At 43.9% G+C, this 23,920-nt stretch overlaps 2 protein-coding genes across 2 annotated transcripts in view; one reads left to right on the plus strand and one right to left on the minus strand.

The window, feature by feature from the left end:
• Nucleotides 1-23,183, plus strand: part of pkd1a (polycystic kidney disease 1a) — a 77,486-nt gene extending 54,303 nt beyond the window's left edge. The window contains 29 exon segments of the mRNA XM_034239143.1: nt 4-156; nt 289-433; nt 1,326-1,604; nt 1,710-1,798; nt 4,696-5,011; nt 5,817-5,994; nt 6,174-6,438; nt 6,521-6,716; nt 7,398-7,568; nt 7,666-7,809; nt 7,894-8,104; nt 8,182-8,311; nt 8,414-8,524; nt 8,919-8,968; nt 9,360-9,574; nt 9,712-9,790; nt 9,891-10,006; nt 11,091-11,293; nt 11,549-11,743; nt 11,853-11,992; nt 12,681-12,811; nt 13,118-13,190; nt 13,968-14,075; nt 15,287-15,458; nt 16,434-16,724; nt 18,832-18,966; nt 19,667-19,993; nt 20,074-20,727; nt 20,729-23,183. Of these exon segments, the coding sequence (XP_034095034.1) occupies nt 4-156; nt 289-433; nt 1,326-1,604; nt 1,710-1,798; nt 4,696-5,011; nt 5,817-5,994; nt 6,174-6,438; nt 6,521-6,716; nt 7,398-7,568; nt 7,666-7,809; nt 7,894-8,104; nt 8,182-8,311; nt 8,414-8,524; nt 8,919-8,968; nt 9,360-9,574; nt 9,712-9,790; nt 9,891-10,006; nt 11,091-11,293; nt 11,549-11,743; nt 11,853-11,992; nt 12,681-12,811; nt 13,118-13,190; nt 13,968-14,075; nt 15,287-15,458; nt 16,434-16,724; nt 18,832-18,966; nt 19,667-19,993; nt 20,074-20,727; nt 20,729-21,091 (5,640 nt within the window). The 3' untranslated portion in view covers nt 21,092-23,183.
• Nucleotides 23,184-23,351: 168 nt separating this feature from the next.
• The window catches only part of tsc2 (TSC complex subunit 2), a 46,085-nt gene continuing 45,516 nt past the window's right edge, over nt 23,352-23,920 (minus strand). Inside the window, 1 exon segment of the mRNA XM_034239144.1 lies at nt 23,352-23,841. Coding sequence (XP_034095035.1) covers nt 23,680-23,841 — 162 coding nt within the window. The 3' untranslated portion in view covers nt 23,352-23,679.

Raw genomic sequence — 23,920 nt, forward strand, 5'->3', positions numbered from 1 at the left:
CAGTATGAGCAGTCCAGGGAGGGGGTCCGGGTTTCCCCAGCAGAGCGCGGTTACCGAGTCAGAGTCCGCAGCAACATCACCAGAGCGCTGACGGCTCTCGACCTGACCACCGTCAACGACATCCAGCAGACCTCCGCTGCGTTGGCTCAGTGCACGGTGAGCAGGATGAGAGGGAGGCTAGAGGGGGAAGGAAAGGAAAGAGGGCAGGGGAAACAAGTAAATTAAGAAAGAAGGGCCATTTGAAAAGGCAAGACTAAAGGTAATAAATAATGTGTGTTTGTTTTCCAGGCGGTCAGTCGGGAGTTCATATGCGAGGAGTGTCAGAACAGCACTCTGAACAAGCTGGAGTCCATGCTGGAGATCCTGCAAACTGACACCAAGCAGGGCACCGTCACTCCCACTGAGATAGCCGACAACATCCTGAACATCATGGGTAAGAGTGAAAGTTTGGATAACAGTCAACTGTAACATTAATTAGGATCTTGCAATAAGTCTTCATTTGTGCATGTGTCTTGCTAAGTGGAGGGTAAAGCCTTCTAAGTGCTGTTGCGTATAACCAGTTGCAGTACGCAAAGAGTACTGGTGGAAATTTGTGACACTCAAAGTTTAGGATTTGAGTACAAATACTTATCTGTGACTTGCAATACAATGACTTTGTTCCTCCTCTGCCATATAAACAGCGCCAATATACTTTGTGTCCCCTAATTTACAAGATGTATACTATCCTCTGAGAAAAACAAACTACAGTGACACTGTGCTGTTACTGTGTCTCTAACTTCATTTTATTCTTTACCATATATCCTGAGCTGTTAAAGGGGCCCTATTATGCTGCTTTTCAGGTTCATATATGTATTGTGTGCCTCTACTGTGACATGTCTCCATGCTTCAATGTTCAAAAAGGTCTTCATTTTTCTCATACAGCCTGTGCTGCAGCACCTCTTTTCACCCTCTGTCTGAAACCAGAGCTCCGTCTGCTCTGATTGGTTAGCCTGCCGGCTCTGTTGTGATTGGTCAACCGCTTAGATATCTACAACCCCTTAGCCCATCACATACAATGTGAATTGGTGCACTAGCCAATACAGTAGAACCACGAGTGTTACATAGTGATGTCACTATGTTATTGAAGTATACAAAGAGTACAACGGAGGCGTTTAAGGCAGAGAGGAAACTGTGTGGGAGAGAAACTCCCTCTGGAGGGATCTTTGGGATTGTAGCCTTTGCAGACCATTTACATGCACAACAACATGTATAACACACTAGAGGAAAGGGAAAATCCCCAAAAGCATGATAGGTCCCTTTAACCTGATCTCCTCCCGTCCCTCCAGGTGATCTGATCCATCAGGTTGGCCAGTCAACATCACAGTCCTACCTCCAGCCTGCCTACCTGGATTCCCCCTCACCCCCCTCCAACTCCTCTTTGGAGCAGCACCCTCTGCGAGTGGCGGCCAAAGCTTACAGCCTGTCCTCGGTCCTCATGCGGATCCTCATGCACGCCCGCGTGCTCAATGAGGAGGCGCTCGTGCTGAGGGGAGCCGAGATCATTGCCACGGGAAAACTGGCGGACCCCCAGAGTCTGCTATGCTACCATGGCAACATCTTTCCAGGTGGGTTTGTGTATCTAGTATCATTAGTTATGCTTTTAGTGTTTCTGTAAGTGGTAACTAACAGTAGTATATATCAGTGCTTAAACCCTCTTTTTATGTTTCCAGAGTGCCAGCGTTTCTCCATCCCTCGAGCTTTTAACTCCAGTCTGCGCCAAGCGGCTGCAGGAAACGGCATCATGCAGCTTCTGTTTCAGGTAACAGGAGGGAAACTACTTACTTGAGTACAACATTCTTTGTTTCTCTGGATTGCTGCTGTAAAACTTGGCAGCATGATAGCTGCAGGTGCCGGAGTCTCTTAACCCTCTGGAGTCTAAGGGTATTTTCTCGATTTTTAGATGTTTTCTTAAATCACCTTTTAAATGTATTTCTTCTAACATGGCACCCATGTGTTACATATCAAAATGTTCAGGACAATCTCTAGTATTGTTATATATGCAAATTACTCACCTTAGAGCACTGTTTGATGAGATAAGTAGCTCAAAAGCTTAAAATTTGACATCCGATTTTCGGAAAATCTTCAAAACTCTTGTGAAAACACAAATTTACTGATGTGATCGAATTGTTTTGGTGTTTTGGATTTGGTTACCAGTCTTAGGATTACAAAAGTAGTGAAATATTTGAATTACACTGTATATAAATGTGTTATTCATGTCTAAAATGAAATTTTATAAATTCGCATTCTGAGTAAAACAGCTGTCATTACATTACATTGCATTTAGCTGACGCTTTTATCCAAAGAGACTTACAATAAGTGCGTTCGACCAACAAAATACAACTTGAAGAAAACAGAATCATATAAGTACATCAGGCTTCATAGAGCAAAAACATTTCAAGTGCTACTCAACTGGCTTTAGGTAAGCCAGTCCTTTATTAGTATAAAAGTGCTTCGTTAATAGTTCTATCGCTCGAAGTGGAGTCGAAAGAGATGAGTTTTCAGTTTGCGCCGGAAGATGTGCATGCTATCTGCCGTCCTGATGTCAATGGGGAGCTCATTCCACCATCCTGGAGCCAGGATAGCAAACCCACGTGTTTTCGCCGATGGGAACTTGGATCCCCCTCGCAGCGAGTCGTTTGGCTGATGCAGAGCGTAGTGCATGCGCTGGGGTGTACAGTTTAACCATGTCCTGGATGTACGAAGGGCCAGATCCATTCACAGCATGGTACGCAAATACCAGTGTCTTGAAGTGGATTCTAGCAGTTACCGGAAGCCAGTGAAGGGACAATCACTCTACTTTCACAGCAGGGACTGAGATATATCAGGACTGAATAATGACTTCATAATACATAACAAGGTTCATGTGATGTGTAACAAAAAAAGAATTGAGCATTAGAACTTTTTTTTTCAACCAACAATTTATTATAATACCAACAATGTATATAAATAGAACTGCAAAATCTCACTATTTACAATATTGAACATCAGAACTTTTTTTCCTTCAACCAACTATTCATTATACACTGACAAAATGATCCTTCCTCCAGTAGTCCAATACATTGTCCAGTTTCAGCAGCCCCATGTATTTATAGAAATCCTCTACAGTCAAGTCAGTCCATTTGTAGGTTTTACCCTTTCCCATCTCCTGTGCAGCCCGCTTGTTTGTGTTGGTACAGAGTGTCTGTACTGTTAGTGCACTGAAGAACAGCTCAAGGGGTTTGTTTGATACTGTTGAGCTGTGGCCCGGGTGTGCGAGCAGGTTGAAACCTGGAGACAGGGGAGCAGTGTCAGGGTCGTCGCCTGTCTTCCAAGACAGTGGAGCTGGCTGCTGTGCAGGTGGGGGTGATGGTGCATGGGCAGCTGGTGGCTGTGTGGGAGGTACGTGTGCTCTACGAGACCTCTTTGCTGTCCGGGTTGATGGTGATGGCTGTGGCGGAGCTGAGGTGTATCTTGACCTCGTTGCAGGCAGAGATGGAGGCAGCTGTCGTGATGCTGGTCCACTAGTGCTTGGTGGGGATGGCAGTGGTGAAGGCCCTTGATCCACGGTAGATCTCAACATGGTGGCAGGCACAGCTGGAGGCTCCTGGATAAATGTCATCTGTGGGCCGCTAGGCCCAGGCAGCTGTGAAACCTCTCTGTAAAACAAATACAAATTGTGGCAATAATTATTACACACACACACACACACACACACACACAGACAGTACTCCCCAAACATAGCACTCCCCACAAATGGCAGGCACACAAATAAATTAAATGTCTCCGTTGTGGGACAAATAAAGGATTATCTCATGCATCTACACATGTAACCTTACTTATACACACCAAAATAACATTTACACATAAATAACATTTACACAGAGTAAACGTTTACTAATCAAGAGTCTATTTTGTCCCGAGAAAAAGTTCATGAGGGGAAAATAAAAAGGTTGATAAATCCATTGTTCATTTTCGCGGTACTCCTCACAAAATGGCAAATGCACTACAAGTTATATTTACACTTACCCATCCTCAAATGGATCCCTGCTGTCCCTGTATTCTTCTTCAGAAGAAGAGTCGAAGCCTTCAGGTTCTGATGAGCCATCCTCTTCACTGCCGCTCGCGAAAATAAAATCCAGCGCGTCCGCAACGGTAAAGTTCCTTCGAGCCATTTTCTCTATCTTCTTCACAGACTAAAAGACTGAAACTGATGGGAGACACCTGTTATATGTTTTTGTATTGGTGGGTAGGTCCTTAGATTTCTAGAGTGTCCATTGGTCATTTCAGACCGACATGGCTGCCGGCCGGCCGAGATGTCCTTGACTGACACACAAATCCACCAATCACACACAGTGTAACGCCGAATCAAGCTGCTTTGAGCGGCAATATTGGCTGCTGTGCCCTGGGTACAGTCTCACAGGAGATACTCTTGAAAAGCTACGATTCTCGCGATTCCGCAGATATTTGAATCATATTTCTACTCCTTACAAACGCAAATCTATGATTAAATACGTAAATAAATGTGCACTTGGACGCGCCGGCGCGTCCACCGACTCCAGAGGGTTTAACACAACACACTCAAATAAATAAGTTGTCTGAAGTGGTTTTGTTTTGTGTTTTCAGCCTCACTTCATCAGATCTAACCTTCTATTTTCTCTTCCTTTTTTTCCTCACAAGGTGGATTCCAACCCCTTCCCCTTCAACTACGTGGCGAACTACACCGTCTCCACTGAGGTGGCATCCATGGAGTTCCGCACTGAAAATGGAACCCAGATTCCCATCTCCGGACTGGACGACAGCCTGGCCATCACCGTCGCTGTTAACAACGGGAGCAGCGGAGCAGAATCGGGTCCCGAGGGCTCTGCTGGAGGAGGGGTCTTCCCCACGGCTATTAACATCAGCCACTGCGACTCCGTCATCGTCATGGTCAGCACAGGAAACACCAACCGACAGGCGGGGCTGTTTGTTCAGCTCAACTTCACCTCTCAGGAGGGTGGGTCCTCCCGTTCACCACACACATACTTTATATAATGTATATATGTATAGTACTACTCCTAGGTATACAACCCGCAGACCTTAGTTGGACATTAAAACACTTTTGAACAATACTGGCTGCTTTTAAGCAGCAGGTAAGCAGATTTTAGCCATATTGGGCTCATTGAATACAAAACGTTAGTGCCCTCGAACCAATCATGTTCTCTTAAAAGTTGTAAATAATGAAGTCTGTTTGTCCTTTTTTTCTCTTTTGTAGGGATGCTTGTTCATTTTGAGTACTTTTTCAAAAAATGTGTGGTTGTATATTTGCAAAAATATGTAAATGTGTTGCTTAATAAAAAATGATATTGTTTAAATATATAAAAAGATTTTGAATAAAACTTTCAATTAAAAATATAAGTAGCAACAACAAAATACATTTGATATTTAAAAGCTTTAATGGCACTGTTGTTTTTTGGACTGGCCTTAAAAGAGATGGACTTCTTGTTGTTGCTTTTCGTTGTATCGTATTTACGAAGCTGTGCTGCTGCAATTTTCTCTCAGGGATCAATGACTCTGTGTGTCGTTTGGCAAGAGCAATATAAAGCCATTGACCAAATAAGGAAATTACATACTAGAACTAAAAATCATTTAACTCACTTTGTGAAGTACATATAACTGCCTGCTTTGGTTATTGTGAATGCACGGTGCTCCTAATGGTCTTTTATGTATCTATTGATATTGTTTAGGGGAAAGTCTATTTTTTTGTTTGGCAACAGGATTTCTTTATGAACGCAAATCCATGTTTTCTTTTTCATCTCTAGATAACAGAGGGAGGTATAAAAGAGAAGAGAAGGTGGAGGAGCCGTTCATCACAGCCTACCTTCATTCACACAAGAAACCCAACGATTTGAACTGCACGGACAGCAAACGCATCACACTCAGCATGACCAGGGGGCACGATCTCGACCACAGGAAGTACACCTTCTTCCTGTCGCCAGAGTAAGAGTTCATGCCCTGCAGTGTTATATGACTTAATACTAATTGATTATGTGTGTGGCAACTAGGGCAGGAAAGAAGGGCTTTCATGGTCCAGCTCACAGGTTACCAAGCAATTCATTTGGGATTTTGACTTTGGACAATTTGATTAAAACCAAATCCCTCTGTCTTATGTATCTCAGGTCGTACGACACCACTCTGGATTACTTCATCAACGTGAGCACGGCCTGCAGCCCCGGCCTGCAGCCTGATGGTGTTTGCCTGGAGGTCGGGGTGTTTGCCTCCCTGTGTCAGTACTTCAGTGAGAAGGAGAAGCAGTGGCGGACCGACGGCATGGTTCCTCTGGCAGAGACCAACGCCAGCAGAGCAGTGTGTCGCACCAGGCACCTCACAGCCTTCGCCGCAGGCCTGTTTGTTCCGGCCAACGCCATCAGCTTTCAAGTGGCGGTCAGTATCAGGGAAACAAACCCTTTTTCTGTGCGCATGCACCAGACAAACACAGATTTGTAATCATGTTGTTGTCCCTCAGGAGCGTTCTGGTGCAGTAAGCCTGGTGGTGCTGATGGTGTGTGTGTTGGGCCTACTGAGCTATGCTGTGGCAGCAGCCATCTTGCACAAGTTGGACCAGCTGGATCTACGGCGAGCTGCTGTGGTTCCTCTCTGCGGCCAAGACGGACTGTTCAAGTACGAGATCCAGGTCAAGACCGGCTGGAGCCGAGGGGCAGGTGAGCTCAGGAGGGGGACACTTAAAGTGGTATAAAGTGGACATACGGTATTTAATAGAACAATTTCTCTTTACAGTGCAACATAAATACTAAAGTTACTTACTTTATTGGTCTGAAAATTCATATAACTAATAATAATTATAAATAATCATATAAATCCCAAGCAGTTTCAGGGCATTTTCCCCTCCCTTTTCCTTTTTGGGGTCTTTACTGCAATATAAAGTCGTACACCTCCATGGAAACGGCAGAATCATGGCTACAAAAGCGAAGAACTCAAAAATAACTTTTGCACATTGTGGGATTCAGAGGGTTAAAAGCTGTAATGAGTTAATAACCATGTACACCGCTAATATAGCATATATGTGCACCTTTAATTCATACTAAATCTAAAGAGTGAACTATAATTTTTTGAAATAGATTTTGAAATCAAGTTTTTGAAATCAAATGTAGTTAAAATGAAAGAGAGGTCAAGGGAGACATAGATAGAGAATTAGGGAGAAATTAAGTTTTAAGACAAATGTCTGTATGTTGTGTGAATGAAACAAAATGTAGTTTTTCTAAGAAATGTACTTTACCCGGTTCAGTGACTCTATTATTAGGATAGAAGAAAAAAAAATGACTGCACGTTAAACATGTTTTGGGGATATTTGATATAATATAAGCTTCTTCCCGTCCATCCAGGCACCACGGCTCATGTTGGAGTCAGTTTGTTTGGCCGTGAGAGTCACAGCGGGCACCGCCATTTAGACAGCAGAGGAGCGTTCACGCGCAACGCCCTCGACATCTTTCACATCGCCATGGATACCAACCTAGGCAGCGTTTGGAAAATACGACTTTGGCATGACAACAAGGGTACAGAACCACATATGCAATCCAACACAGACCTGTTATCACAGACTTAACAGAGCTGATATTTGAATGACGTTCTCTGCTCTCAACCCTTCCTCAGGTCTGTCCCCAGCGTGGCTGCTACAGTACGTCTTGGTCAAAGACTTGCAGACAGGAAGCAGCTACTACTTCCTGGTTGATGAGTGGCTGTCCGTCGACAATGAAAAGACTGACGGACGGGTCGAGATTGAAGTAGAGGCATCAGGTGAGAAAATACAACCCAACTGTCAGAAATAGGCATCCACTGATGGTGTCACTTCGCTCACGTTTGTCTTCCTGTTTCCTTCAGAGGAGGCGGTGCTCCGTCAGCTGCCCCGCCGTCTGCGCTGTGAGCTGCAGAGGGCGCTGTGTGAGAGTCACCTGTGGCTGTCACTCTGGGAGAGACCCCCCCGCAGCCCCTTCACCCGCCTGCAGAGAGCCACATGCTGCGCCGTGTTACTGCAGCTCTTTATTCTGGCCAACACACTGTGGTACAGCATTGTGGTGGACAGGAGATACAGGTATGTGATTGTCTACTTGCTTTGTGTCCTTCGTGTGCTTTTCTTCCAACATTTAACGCCCCCCCCCTGTGTTGCAGCCCTCGTCGACCCGTGTCCAGGTTTTCCTCGTTGGATGGAGAGACGGTGGCAGCAGGCGTGGTGACCTGCCTGATCGTCTACCCTCTCTACCTGCTCGTCTTCACGCTCTTCAGAATGAGCCGCAGCAAGGTAACACAAACCTGACCGGACCTGTAAAGCAATCAAGGTTTTTAGTATCTCCCTCAGGCCTAACAGGATGTTTAAACTTTCCTCTGTGTGTGTGAACATTAGTGCGTATCTGTGGAGCACGTGCCACCACAAATGGATCAGGAGTCGGTGGAGATTGATGACTTCCTGGATGACTCCATTGCTGGAAGCTCTTTCCTGTTTTATAATGGCGAGGTAAAGTCTCCTAGGGAAAGATTGTGAAGTAAAAAAAAATCATGCCTCATACAGTTATAGCTCAGATGTCTAAACCAAATACAATTTAACACATTTGTGGGATAGGGGCAGGGGATGTTCAGAGGGAGAGAACAAGTAAACACTGCAGCACAGTCAAAAATAAAGACCTTTTTGAACATTCAAGCATGGAGACATGTCACGGTAGAGGCACAACATATACAGTATATATGAACCTTAACATGAGAATTTTTTCAGCCCAGGGGTTGTTTAAGTAAAAAGAGAGTGCTATCAGTCAAGGAAAAAGAGGAGATATTTTATACTTTCCCTTAGTGTGCGTCAGACTCTTTCTCTTTCCACATCTATCTATTCATCAATTATTCTTCTCTGTCTGCAGACAAACTCAGAAGAGACAAATCTGGATTTGCCCACTCCATCAACCAAAAGGTGAGATACTCTGTTGCCATGACAGTCCATTTAGAGAATTGAACTTATTGGAAGAGAAATGCCAAGAATAATGTAGGATTGCGTGAGGGTAAATACGATACGATACGATATTACTTTATTTGTCAGATCAAGACTGAAATTTGACTTGCGTCACAGCAGCTCCATGTCCAACCTCAACAGACAAGTATCCAGACACAATACATGAAACACAAACAACAAACATTTAACATAACAGCACAATCAGTGAGAGAAAACATGCTCAAAGAGCCTTCAGCGTGCATTTGATCTGGGATTTAGCTAAAAGAGCAGATATGAATACAAAGCATATTGGATAAAAAGAGGGGGATAGGTAAATCTCACTTCTTAACAAACATGTCGCTGTGTATTTCAGCGGGGAGAGTTGGGGCATGGCTGAGGAGGAGATGGAGGACCGGGATTGGCCAGAGCTGTTGAGTGATGTGTCTGTGGTGGGAGGGGCGGGGCATGGGGCAGGGCTGCCCAGGCTGAAGAGGGGTCAGGGCAGCAGGCACCTGGGTGTCGACATGACCTTTAACCCTGACGACCACGAGGGAACCAACCAGCGCAACAAGCACTTCACCTCCTCAGGTAACCCAAACAGGAAGACTTTTCAACCACATTTACCAATCAGTGACTCCGTCTAATAACTACATGAAGCATTTGGTTGTATTACTACACTGTCTGTGTCATATGAGAGTGCTGAGGCTGTTTCTCTCCGCTCACAGACGAGGATCTGATCAAACACATCCTGGCAGATGGACAGAACTTCTTTCCTCAGGCAGATGAGAGTGAGATGGCTGACCTGTACGTTTGATCTCTAAATATGTTTTGGTTATCAAAAACAATGGATTCAAAAGCTTCAATCATATTATATTGTTGATTTCCATCGCTGTGTTTGTGCCAGGTCGAGCATTTTCGGAGATAAGACAGAAGTGATTCTCCTCCAGCAGCTGAACGAGCCTCTGCCTCTAGAATCTGTGAGAAGAGACCCACCGAAGACTGCTTTCACCTCGAATACAGGTGTGTGTGTGTGTGTGTGTGTGTGTGTGTGTGTGTGTGTGTGTGTGTGTGTGTGTGTGTGTGTGTGTGTGTGTGTGTGTGTGTGTGTGTGTGTGTGTGTGTGTGTGTGTGTGTGTGTGTGTGTGTGTGTGTGTGTGTGTGTGTGTTGTGTGTGTGTGTGTGTGGTGTGTGTGTGTGTGTGTGTGTGTGTGTGTGTGTGTGTGTGTGTGTGTGTGTGTGTGTGTGTGTGTGTGTGTGTGTGTGTGTGTGTGTGTGTGTGTGTGTGTGTGTGTGTGTGTGTGTGTGTGTGTGTGTGTGTGTGTGTGTGTGTGTGTGTGTGTGTGTGTGTGTGTGTGTTTAAGAGTCACCCTGTAAATCCTTTTGAATCAAAGAGATCATCAGAGCATTAATGGCCCGCATTAATCAATCCTCAAGAATGAAGCTATCAAAGGGCCAATAAGGTGCAAACAGTGATTTGCTGAGCGCTGAGAATACTTTATAATGGCAGATTTAACTTCTTGTGATTGAGTAAAATAACAGCAATGTCCATTTTATAAATTAAATGCAGATGCAAACAAATGTTTCCTCCAATCAAATACATTAAATCGTAAATACCATCAGAACAAAGTCATTGTAAAAGATGTTCAATTTGATATGGCATCCGACAGTTATTTTCTTCATGGAACAATTATCTGCAAACTGTTCTTCTTTTTTTTTTTATAAAACGTCTTTCTCTCATTCGGTCAAGAGCCAAGTTGAATGGAAACTCACTTTTCTTTTTTACTTGTATTCAGTAATGAGCTCGGTGCTGGCGGCTGAGTGTCTAGGCAATTACAGTATAGTAATGATTCAATGTGAAAGCAGAGCATTGACAAAGTGCTTTAATTTTGCTGCTTGAATGTTGAATAAGCAATACAAGTCCTCAGTTTCTTTTGTGGAACTGTGAAAGTGTGAAATACATACATATTAACCGAATTCCTAACATTGAAATTCTGTGAATTAAACATATGAATACTCTCAGAAGTCTCTATCTTTAAATCCTCTATCTGCTTGGTTTTATCTCGGGGACCTGCTTCCTTTTACCAAGTGTTTTTCTCCTCTCCAGTTGTGACGGACGTGTGTCGACCCAGACGGTTTCCTCCCTGGTGTGGACAGGCCGCTCTGTGGGGCAGCTGGGGGGGGCTCGTTCTGGCAAACATCGTTTCAATTTGGGCGGGTCACGGGTTCAGTCAAAACGTGTCCATGATGTGGCTCATCTCCTGCTTCGCCAGTTTCCTGTGTTCCTGCCTGCTGTTGGAGCCAATCAAGGTACACACATTTATTCTCAGATGTAAACAAGACATAATCCTCAACACTCAATGAACTCCACTGCCATTGAGCTGAAAAAAGCAGTTATTTTATTACTGAAAAGCTGTTATTTTTTACTGCACACACCCAAAAGCTCTTTGACTTCATTCCCATTTGCCCTGGCCCTGTGAACAATTATTTTAGCCAAGGTTTTCTTAGTATATTGACTTTTTAAAGACATTCCCAGCCTAACATAACGGCTCCTCTGTCCCTCAGGTGCTGTGTGAGGCGGTTTACTACGCAGTGTGTGTGCACCGCCTGCGTCCAGAGGACCAGGATGTGCTGGTGGAGTTCCCCCGGGTGGAAAGAGTGGTGCAGCGGGTCCCCAGGGTGAGACCCCCTCAGGGCTTCGCTCTGTCTCAGGCTCGACACCAGGCCCGCAAGGTCCACATGCTGCACACCATGCTGAAGGTGAGTCAGAGGGGGGGGGGGGGGGGGGGGGTGCTGGATATCGTCTGTGTTTCGATATTGAGAGCTCTGTTTCTTGTTTGTTAACAGAATTGTTTCTTGCCTTTTTCAGAATTTCCTGGTCTACATGTTCTTCCTGTTGGTGGTTTTGCTCCTCAACTACTCTGACTCGGCCAAAGACACACACAGCCTGAGACTGCGCACCCAGCTGCAGCGAGCACTACACACACCTGAGTACCACAACATCAGCAGGTACACACACACATACACACACACCTGACTACCACAATATCAGCAGGTACACATACACACACACAACTGAGTACCACAACATCAGCAGGTACACACACACATACACACACACCTGAGTACCACAACATCAGCAGGTACACACACACATACACACACACCTGAGTACCACAACATCAGCAGGTACACACACACACACAACTGAGTACCACAACATCAGCAGGTACACACACACCTGAGTACCACAACATCAGCAGGTACACACACACATACACACACCTGAGTACCACAACATCAGTAGGTACACACACACATACACACACACCTGAGTACCACAACATCAGCAGGTACACACACACCTGAGTACCACAACATCAGTAGGTACACACACTTACACCTAAAGACCTGACTTTTTTTTGACTAATGTTAACCTTCATTCTGATGCGAAAGATGTCTCATTTCTAAAAGGCAACCTTCTGCCTAGTGTGAATAAAGTAACGATTTCTGTGCCGCTCCCATGACTGGCCATCGGTTTTTCTTCCCTTGCGTTTCGGTCCGCTGAAGGAAACTGTCCATAACTGTTGTTTGCTCAACATAAAGCAGATCCACAGTGTCCCTTGACAGTGTGCACACACAAACACATAACCCAATATCTGACACAATATATCTAAAACTGTTTTCTTACTTTTAGTCGAGCTGATGTTCTGGTTTGGCTGAATGAGTCGCTGTTGCCACGGCTACTGGATGAATCTGCCCTCTTGAGGGACACAGGAAGTGTGTTGCTCGGCACGCTGAGGCTCCGCCAAAGTCGTGACGCGCTGGGTAAGATTTAAACTGGTTTACTGTCTTTGTGTTAGTTGTGTAATTAGATGGAGCTGAAAAATAAATAAAAAACTTAGGTTTGAAGATACAGTAAGGAATCATCACTGAAGATATGTATTATATGTTTTTAGAGACACATGTCTGTTTCAATCATTTTCAGTTGACTGCATAAAACGTCATGTTTAGCACCAGCAGAATCATTATTTCCTTCCCTGACATCTATTGTCAAACTGAATTTCTTTCTTGTTTGAATGTGTTCTTCTTAATATTTACAATAACATTTTTAACTTTTACTTTTCCTTCCAGTTGCAGGGGGTTTCGGGGCAGAAGGCAGTATTTGGGGAAAGGGGAAAGACGCTGAGAATCCCACTGCAAACGGGTACGGAAATGTTTGAAAGCCTGGCTTTAAAAAGGCGTGTTTCAGGTTAACTTGTAGGTCGGTTCAGTTTCTATACATACATGGCAATATCTAGTATTGTTAAAGTAATTGAAGGAAGGCACTTCTTTATTATTACATATATAATTATATATTTACTACAAATGACATACAATATATAATTGGTAGTAATGATCGTGACTGGAGTTGTTAAAAGATTAAATGTAGAATTTCTTATCTATAACTTTTCTTATGGCAGCCTTTTAATTAAGATCCCTCCAACGATTTAACCCTGAAACGCTTATAACGGACAGTCCTGAATTGGAGGACATATTCTGTCCCCTATGAACTTTCAAATAACCGATGCCCAAAATGCTAAGACTTGCACCTGTGCTGTTAAATGTACTTGTCCTTAAATTAAATGTAAATAAGGTTGTAGAAAAGTAGTTTCCTAGTATTATTTAAAATAGCTATTGATCAACACCTAAAATGTAATTTCCCCTGTTTTTTGCAATATAAAGAGCTTGTGAAACGTTCCTGTTTGAAAAAAACAAAGAACCAAATCAGATTAATTTTTCCAAATGTACTGATGAATATTTATTTTTGTTTCCAAAAAAACCATTGTTTTGGTCAATAAAGTAGTATTTTTGTATTTTGGCAAAGGCGCAATAATCTCTTTCAGAAAATGAGAATGTTCTGGCTGTAATTTGATGTGTGAGGCCTCACAGGGTTCAAATGTTCTCTGTTGTCCTCTGTGTCTCCTTCCACTTGTCTTTCTAGTGCGTGGCGTTATGACGGAGGAGACGTGGTCCTCCAGCTGAACAGGACCCTGCAGGAGGCTTCCTCCTCCTTACAGCGGCTGCAGCAGCTCCAGTGGCTCGACTACAGGTACGCAGAGAGACCAGATTAGAAAATCAACACAAGAACTGAATCAGGGTTTCACGAACTGAAAAAATGAAAGCAAAGAGCTGAGAATAATAAAATCCTAGAGCACTGCCAGATAATAAATACATAGTCCAAGGCAATAAAATCAATAAAAAATGATTTATGTTTATTTTAAAAATGTTATGCTTTTAAAAAACAGAGTTATGAGCGCTGATGTCACTGGTTAAAGAAAGTCCAGAGGCCAGATGTCAGGGACTAGAAACCAGTGTGTGCTCACCATTTCACAATGATTGAAAGAAATCAGAACCATGCGTATCCGTAAAGTTTGATTGTCCCTGAAGTGCAATGTGTTTTACAGCCTGCAGTCATTAAAAAGTCCCCCATGAAAACATCAAACATTAAAATAAAACACAAAAGAATGTTGGTTGTTAATACCACTTTTGGTGTGAGGTTGGAAATATTCACAGCAGGGATCTGTCATCAAAACAGTTTTTATTCTCATGTGAAGCAAAACTTCATGTGATGAAAACAACTGACTTTAAGAAAACATGTTGTTTCAAAACAGGAGGTGCCTCTGAACTATTTTTTTTTATGTATGTATTTGAACAAGGACTATGCATACAAATACATTGATCTCAGAAAAGAGAAGAAATGATTTATGCCAGATTCATGCTAAGAGCTCATTTCCATCTGCAGTATTAGGCAGGTACACAACAATCAATAAACACTCAAACATGTAATAATCTGTATCACACAAACAATTACAAAACAGATTTAATTACAGTTCAATAAAGTAGTTCAGTTAAAATGTATTTTTACAATACATTTCAATTAACAAAACTCAGATTACAGTGTAATTAATGTTGTAGGTTTTAAGCTCAGCTCGAAGAATATTCCAGAGTTTGATAGCCGCAAATGAAAATGCAGATTGTGCAAAGCCAGTGCGCCTCAGTGGGACGGTTATATCTGCGTGAAGTGCAGCTCTTGATTTTCTGCCACTCTGCTCATGGCGGGGCTCAAACCTTAGGAGTTTGTATTTGGACAGTATAGTGCAATTTTTTAATGACTTCTTATCAAAAACGTTTAAGGTTTGTTTATAGAGAACCTCAATTGGTCTCAGCACAGTCTTAGTGGCCTGGGAGCAGCAGGTTATGAGGTTTGACCTCTGATCTTATCTTAATTCTTTAAGTGTGTGTTTGTGTGTGTGTTCGTAGGACCCGTGCTGTGTTTGTGGAGTTCTCGCTCTACAACATCAACACAAACCTCCTGGCCGTCTTCTCCTTTCTGTTTGAGTTTCCAGTTTCTGAGCGTGCCCAGTCCAGCCTTGACCTCCATGTCATCACTCTGTGGCCAATCACAGGCCTGGACCTTCAGCTCCTTCTCATGGTAACCCCTGGCAACAAAAGTCCATCAAAATGTCAATGATAACAAAAAACACCTAGCTACACCTGTTACCTTCAGAATCAGAAATCCTTTATTAGTCCCGCAGCGGGGAAATGTACAGTGTTACAGCTAAAGTGGCAGAGCAGGTGAAAAAAGCCAAAAGAGTTAAAGGTCCCATGTCATGGCCATTTCTACTGATCATAATTCCATTGTTGAGGTCTACTAGAATAGATTTACATTATTCAATGTTCCAAAATCACATTGGTTTCTCATACAGCATCTCTCTGTATAGTATGTGTATTCACTCTCTGTCCTAAACGGCTTGTTGGAGCTCCTGCCCCCCCCCCTCCCTGTGAGCCCAGTGTTTTCTGATTGGTCAGCTCGCCCACTCTGTTCTGAAAAGGTTGAGTGTGTGTTCGTAACGGCTCTGCGGACCTAACGTAACGGCTCTGCGGATTGGTCCATTTGGGTCGTCGTTACGTCACAGTGACCAGGAAGAAAAAATGGAAAAAGACAAATCTCCAACGAGGCGTTCTGGGGCAGCATAGACAGGTAGTTTCTGTGTTAGAGTTGTACTCGCTACAGGGTGAACTTTGAGGGTTTGTGACTTTGCAGACCGTTTACATGCAAAAAAAGCTACATAACACACAAGGGGGCGGGTAATAACCGGAAGAGCCTGACATGGGACCTTTAACTAACTTATTACATATAAGGAGGGAAGAAAAACATACATTAGTTATAGAAAAAATTGGCTAAAAATGTGTTGCAGCAATTAAAAGAAAACAAGTGTCATAAGTAACATATTACGGTGTTGAAACATTTATAAAAAATGTTGGGACAATTATAAAAAAAAGGTTATCTTTCACATAAAAGTGATAATTGCACTTATTGAGTATAACTGCTGTACATTATTTCCCTTTGTGCTTGGCTTTGTCAGTTTGGTATAAATCATCTTAATTTTTCCCCCCTGTTTTTCAGATTGTCCTTCTCGCCCTGGTGCTGTACTTCCTGGTGCGGGGGGGCTTGGGGGTCCTCAGAGAGGGCTATGTGTACCTGCTGTCCACCTGGAGGCTGCTGGGCCTCTGCAAACTGGCCCTGGCAGCGTGTGTGTGCGGGCTGCACCTGAGTCGCTGCACCATGGCAACGCAGCAGTGGGCGGCGTACCTGAAGCAGCCGCGGGATGCCTTCACTGACTTCCTCCCTCTGGCCCGACAGAGCCAGACCTACACCGCCATGTCGGCCCTGCTGCTGTTCATTCTGGTGCTCAAGGTGAGAGAGAAGGGCCAAGGAAAGCAAACAAATAAAAATAAAAACATGTAACGCCTCACAAAATCTACAGGTAGGTAGTTCAGATCAAACTAGAGAATGCAATTCCTGAAGAAATTGCTAGTGGGAATGCTTTATGCTGAAAAGCTGACGCTAAACTGCTATGCTGAAATGTAATGTGTAAGAAGAAAGTGAAGAATTTAGATTGAAATGATACATGAACACTGGGGCCTTGAATGTGTGATGAGAGAAGAAAAGAAAGTGAAAAGGCTTGGAAAAGCAGCAGAATATTTGAACTGCAAACTTTTGAACTAACTCGATGGTGAATGATCTGTCGCCATGCCAACGACATTTGATGACATCCCATAATACGCTTAGATGCGTTGATGGCTGCATCGTTACCAAACCTGTGAAGTTTTGGGTCGTTTGGAGCATTTTCGCTGAAGTTATGAGAAAACCTTGTTTCATGTCGAGCATTGTGTTGCCATGGCAACGACATTTGAAGAAATCTCAAAACTGTCCCGTAGATGTCTTCACGGCTGGACTGTTAGCACACATGTGAAGTTTGAGCACTTTTTGAACATTTTCTTAGGAGTTATAGCGACATCGTCTTTTATGGCGAGGGATGCGTTTCCATGGAAACGGCATATGATGAAACCCCATAATTGACGTAGAGCTGTTGAGGGCTGGACCGGTGATATACAAACGAAGTTTGGGGGACGATCGGACCGTCTCCAATGACACCCCGTAATTGACGTAGAGCTGTTGAGGGCAGGACCATTAACCATTATCAATTACCATTATTCAAAGCGTGAAGCATGTCAAGGAACTTGAGCATCTGAAGTGTACTTTCTGTGTACTTTCAGGTTAATAATGTGGCCCTTTTGGCAGATTAACTAAAGGTGTGCGGCTGCTGTGGTGGGGAAAGGTCAGGCTGAATTTACAATGGAGTTTAATGGAGACATGTTGAACGTTTTTGTCACTTCATGCCCTCAAGAGGCATTTTGTTTAATTATTTTTTGCTTAATTTTTGTTATCTTTCAAGCTACAAAATGTTTTCCTACGTTTGTCATGAAAAATGATGTCTCAGGAATGTAGGGTTTGGGAATTATGGCAGTTTTAAAAGAAAATATGAAGGCAAAATTAAATCTGTCCTCCACTCTAGCTGTGACATCACGCACTCTAAAATCTAAAGAAGGCCTCTTTACCAAGGTCTGAACAATGTTTAATATCTCTAAAAGGAAGAATCAGATTTAAAAGTTGTATTACACGAATAATGTCAGAAAGATGTGTAACATTTTAAAGTTGGTATGAGGTTTCTGAGTGAAAGTATGACGGAGCAGTTAGCAGTTGAAGTTGCATGAAGATTGTTGACTTCCATGTTAAAAATGTGATGTATTATGGGATGTATCTCTGGAATTATGAAAGTTATGAATGATAAAAGTAATAGCCATCGATTCCCGACCGAGCTGAACGTTTTGATGTTTGAACGGAGTTTCTGCGATGTTCAATGTGGGAGGAAGAAGCAGCGCAAAATAACCCGGCGGAATAATAAAGAATTTTGTGCGTAGCATGACAGATAGTTGGAATGCTGTGTCAGCATTCCACTAAATTAAGGCTGAGTTTGAATATGGGTGTAGACTGAGGACGTGCTCGATAGTAGGGGGACAGTCATATTTTTTATGGTATTCTATACTTTTTATAAAATACTATACTATGACTTTTTTATAAAATGAATTACAATGACTTTTTTATAAAAATACTATACTATGACCTTTTTTATAAAATACTATACTATGTATGACCTTTTATGAAATACTATACTATGATTTTTTTATGAGACACTGTCATTTTTCTACACAAGCCTCCTTTTCTTTGTGGGGCATTCTATACTATAAATGTTTTTAAAGAAATGTATGGCATGCTATTCAATGACATTTTGTGACTGTATGACATTGTTCATGATCTTTTTCATTACAAACTATGACTCTATGAATATTTGATGGCTTACTATACTAAGAGGTTTTTTTATGGAGTATTATAATGTGACTTTTTTAAACATACAATACGTTATTGTTCTCCCTCCCCCTCTCCCTGTGTACCCCCCCAGGCGTCCCACCAGTTGCGGTTCCTGAGGGAGTGGGCTGTGTTTGGCAGAGCTCTGCGGCGCTCCATCTGGGAGCTGCTGGGCATGGCGCTGGCCTTACTGCTGCTGCTGCTGGCCTACTCTCACACAGGACACCTGGTGAGACCTTACTCCTGCCCTGTTTCTCTCTCGCTCCTCCGCCCCCACACACAGACAAAACATACTACACAGTTTTACATAGTACACATCGTACAAGAAATTAACCGCCCACGTGTTTGTTTACCTTCTATGGTAAGGTTTTCTCTGTTGAGATAATAACTGCCCACACCTTCTTTACAGTGGCAGTAAACAGTGTCTCCAGTAATCCTTCACTTTAGCACAGAGAGCATGACACAGTGTGATGTTTTGTTAGAACAACTATCATGGCAGCCACACGGTTTCTGTGCTGCTAAATGACTGAAAGAGGACATTTATTCAACATTTATAAAACCAGAGGGAAAGCTTTGATTGTATACACAACCAACAACAAAACACTGTATCCCGTAAAAACTATTTTATCTACGTATTTGTGTCATCATTCCAGAAACACCACAATGTTTTGTTTACTTGCTGGTCTTGAGTATGGCTCACCTCCAATGGGTCTAAAATGCCTCACACAACTCTGGGGTTTTTCGCTCTCCAGCAGCTACCATTAAAGATTTAATTATTTAAGTTTGTTTTTATTACACACAGTTAAGTCTAAGTTTTCTTGATCATTGCAGTGAAGCGATTTTTTATTGGCCTCTATTGTGATTGGCTTTTAAGCACTATGAGAAACTAGCTGCTTGAACACTTCCCTCCTGTTTCTCCTCTCCTCCAGCTCCTCCACTCAGTGTATGGTGGCTACGGCAGTGTGAGCTCCGCCTGCCTGTCGTTGCTAGGCGCTGGCGGCCGCGGTCTGCTGTCATGGCGACCCAGCTGGGCGACTACAGGCCCCTCCAGCAGCGTCTCTGCGCTGGTGTTCCACGCCAGCTTCGCCGTGCTGCGGCTGGTGTTGCTGTGGTTGATCACCTCGGTGATCCTGAGGAACTACCGGCGCGCCCGAGCGGAGCTGTACCGCCCCGCCGTGGATCTCCAGGACTACGAGATGGTCGAGCTGTTCCTCAGGCGGCTCAAAATGTGGATGGGACTCAGCAGGGCCAAGGAGGTACATGCTTCTCTATAGTGCAGAAAGAAATACATTACTCCTCACATGTCCCCTAATCCTCCATCTTCTCTGTTCCTTAGTTTCGTCACAAGGTACGTTTCGAGGGCATGGAGCTCCCCCCCTCCCGTGCGTCCTCCACCAGCGACTGTAAGTCCCTCTGCCTCCCCCCGCTGGACGGTCCCGACTCGCCTCCATCACCCGACAGCATCGATGCGGGCTCTGAGGCCTCATGGCGTCCAGCCTCCTCCAGCCCCTGCAGCCTGACGGAGGCCCCGGGGATCGGCCTGGGCCTCGGGCTGGGCCTGGGTCTGGGGCTCGGCCCGGGGGTGGAGACGGGGAGCACCAGCTGGCGCGAGAGAGCCGAGACCGAAGCGTCTCTGCGGAGGCTCCACCCCACCTTGGACGCCCTGCTGCAACAGCTAGACCGTGTCACCATGGCAACAGAGGATCTGTACCACATTGAGTGTAGACTGGAGAAAAGCCAGAGGAAGAGAAGGCGTAGAGGGAGAGAGAGGGGAGGTCAGGGAGGGAGGAGCGAGGCGGGACAGGGAGGAAAGGACGAGGACTCCACTGGATGGAGGAAGAGCAGCAAGGAGAAACACAAAGGGAGCAAAAAGGGGAAAAAGACGGATAAAAGTGAACTTCTGAAGGACGATGGAAACACCGCCGTCAACCCCAAAAAGACTCCAGCAGCTACACCCGTTCCCGTTCTGAAGCCCAGACCCTCCTCTGCCGCTGCACCCCCCCCCCGCTCCCCCAGCAGTCAGTACTCCTCGACCTACAACGCTCGCAGATAAACCTGCCTCTGACACCCCCCCTCCACCTGTCCCTTCTGAAATCACTCCCCCTTCTCATGTCCCGCAGCCCAAACCCCCCTCTGCACCCCCATGTACCCCCGCTCCTACCCCTTCCTCACCACCCACCCCTGCTCCTACGCCCAGTAGCCGGGACTGGGAGCCCCCCTCCTCCAGCCTGTTCAACCACCCGGCTCACACGACCACCATTCCAACACGCAAGCGGAAACGTAAACCCCCACCCCTCAAAAACAAGGTGCACCCAAACCTAGACAGACAGGGCCCCGGACACCCCAAAACCTGAGGAGCATTGATATGGTTGTGAAAAGAAGATGATGAAAAAATGTTGGGTTAAGGACGAGAGGAGGACGGGGGCAGCAGGTTCTGTCCCCGAGGGGCCCCTCTCTAGACCCAAGAAGAGAGAACTGAGTGGATTAGAAAGTGCAGAAAGAAAAGAAGAAGAATCCCAGAGACAGCAGATGGGGCGATGAAGGAGGAACAGAAAGCAGTAAAAATACTTTGCAGGTTTATAAGCAGAAATCCGTCCAAATCCCACTCTCAGAAGCTAGGTGCAGGGAACCAGATGCTAACTGAGCTGGGTTTAGTCAGTGAAGTAAAACATTGACACCAAGAAATGCTTTTATTCCTCATTTCCCCGGACTAAAAATGACCCCATGTGACCCTGGAGGTCACGTGGGGTCATCACTGACAGGAGTGCATGAACGTACTCACCCAAGGATTACAACTACGCCATCCCACTTTTTGTGTATCTCAGAAAAATCACGTTGATTTCTCAGCTATGTCGTCCGTGTTCGTATTTTTTATATTGTATATTTCGGTCACCATGGGTACTTGTGGCCTGTTTGAAAATAGTTGTGTTTCATGGACCCTTAGTTTGCATGCAGGCACACAGATATAAGCACATGCAGGTGTACACGTGCATGGGAATAACACTGTAGGCACAGACACGCTAATGTAACGCGCCATCCACTCCAGCTCCACTGAGGTACAAGAGAGGAAACATATACACACAAACACACGCACACAAGGCTGTTGGGGTCCCAGCAGCCTCTCCTTCCGGGTGCAGGTATAACCGTCCAGAGTATGGAGAAATGAAAAAAAAAAAAAAGATGAAGGGAAGCCACAAGCAGTGATGAGAAGGAGGCGTAGTACAGAGAAAAGTAGCTAAAGAGCGTTAGACAAAAGTTGAGAAAGCAGAAAGGTTTAGTTCTCCCATCATAAAGCTATACTGACTCCCAGTCTGATTATCTTTTGTGTTCGATATGGTTGTGATAAGCACTTTTTTTCTGTTTTATTTGTTGTATTGTGGTCCTAAATAATAAGCTTGGTGTCCGAACCAACAGAGAAAGCTTCACTCATACTGTATCTAAACTATAAACGTTGCCAAAGCTTATGTATGCATTCCGAGTTTTACCATGCCAAGTAACCTTTTGTTTTGTACTTAGCACTTTATTTCCTAATGGAGCTGATATGCCATATTTAACTCATGTTGTCATTAACACATTATAATAACATCCTAGTAAGTATTATCAAGGTGTTACAGCCACAGCTAGACTTTTTGTGTGTGTGTGTACACTTTTGTCTGCTTGTTGTTCCTGTTTTTGTTATGTTTTATTAACATGTAATCGTACTTCCTGTGTCCAGTGGGCAGATCTCAGGGAACCCACCCTTTTGCCCCATAACCTGGACGGGGAAACCAAAACATAGGTGCTTTTAATAATCTGAGGAAACATTTGGTGGTGACTTTATCTTCCTTCTCCCAGCCGTAAATTGGTAGCTATGTGTGAACGCCCTTATTTTCATGGGTTTTAAAAGAATTTGAGAAAAGAGTGTCTCTTACAATTAAACCCCGCCTGTATTAATCCCTTAATAATTTCCGAAGAAGTCTCACAGTTCAGACTCAAGAAAAAAGACCCTTCTCCCTCCCTGTGTGTACATTTCTGTATATATTGGTGCTTCGTGGTGTATATATTTTTGCTTTTCATTATCAGTATTGTTTATGTGCTGCAGTAGCACATGCATTAGGTCAAGCACTGGTGTTGCAAACCCCAAAGTTTTACATTTCTCCAATCTAACAGAAACAGCCAAAGCTATAAAGTGTGTAATATGAATATGTGTTCACAGTAAGCCAACTCTAAACACCAGGAAGCGCAGCAGGCCTCCACTGGCTCTCTTATTCTGCTCTGTGTGTAACAAGCTAGCCAAAGCCCGCCTCCATGTCTTTGTGTGGTACGATGCTTTTTGTCCTAAAACAAATCACAAATCGGTTTGAAAACATTTGTCTATTCTTTGTATCTCATGTCTGTATTTTGCAGTTGTAGCACTTCTCCTGCTTTTGCACTTGACAAAGTCGAATAAAGAGTTTGACAGCTAAAGTGTTGATGATGAACAGTTTTTTGTGACGAATGTTAAATAAAAGTTAAAGCAGTGATGACCATGTCCAAAAAAATATAAGTAGTGAAGTATGTTAAAGATGTCATAGCTTAAAAAAAAACTTGTTTAGTAGGTCGAACAAATCACATATTCCAGATACCAAACCTAAATAATCTCCACTTTTTTATTCCACATCCTGCTCTCGAACGTAGTGTTCTGTACAGCTTTTACTCATCTCATGTTGTACTTCGGAAACATGATTAGACTTTAAAAGTGCAAAGCGTTAGCATTTTTCGAAAAATATGCAGAAATGTCTTCACATATCAATACTTCATCACAAAATAAGCTTTTATGGTACCGTGAAGCTCTTGCCGATACAAACAGGGAAAGTTGAAATCAGCGTGTCATCTTGAATTCTTCCACTCAGAACTGAAAGTAAACCGACCTCAGCTCTAAGGCAGGTGTGTGTGTGTGTTTCTACCAGGCCAAGAAACCCATTCAAACAAAGTCCGTAAAATCGTCCACAGTCGAGACAAGTCTTTTCCTCTGGCCCGAAACTTCCGTGTTCTGACTGCTCTGCTGAAAGGACTTGTTTTGTTGCATATGACCCTGGTTCAGTGAGATGCCGGGAGTTGCACGAGACTGGATGTCCTCCTGGGCCTAAGACAGAGCAGAGAGACATTGCACAAGGTTAAAGAGGTCAAATACTTTGGAATAAAAGCAGTGACATTGATGAAGG

Source organism: Gymnodraco acuticeps, unplaced genomic scaffold, assembly GCF_902827175.1.
Source record: "Gymnodraco acuticeps unplaced genomic scaffold, fGymAcu1.1, whole genome shotgun sequence".
NCBI classification, from domain to species: domain Eukaryota; kingdom Metazoa; phylum Chordata; class Actinopteri; order Perciformes; family Bathydraconidae; genus Gymnodraco; species Gymnodraco acuticeps.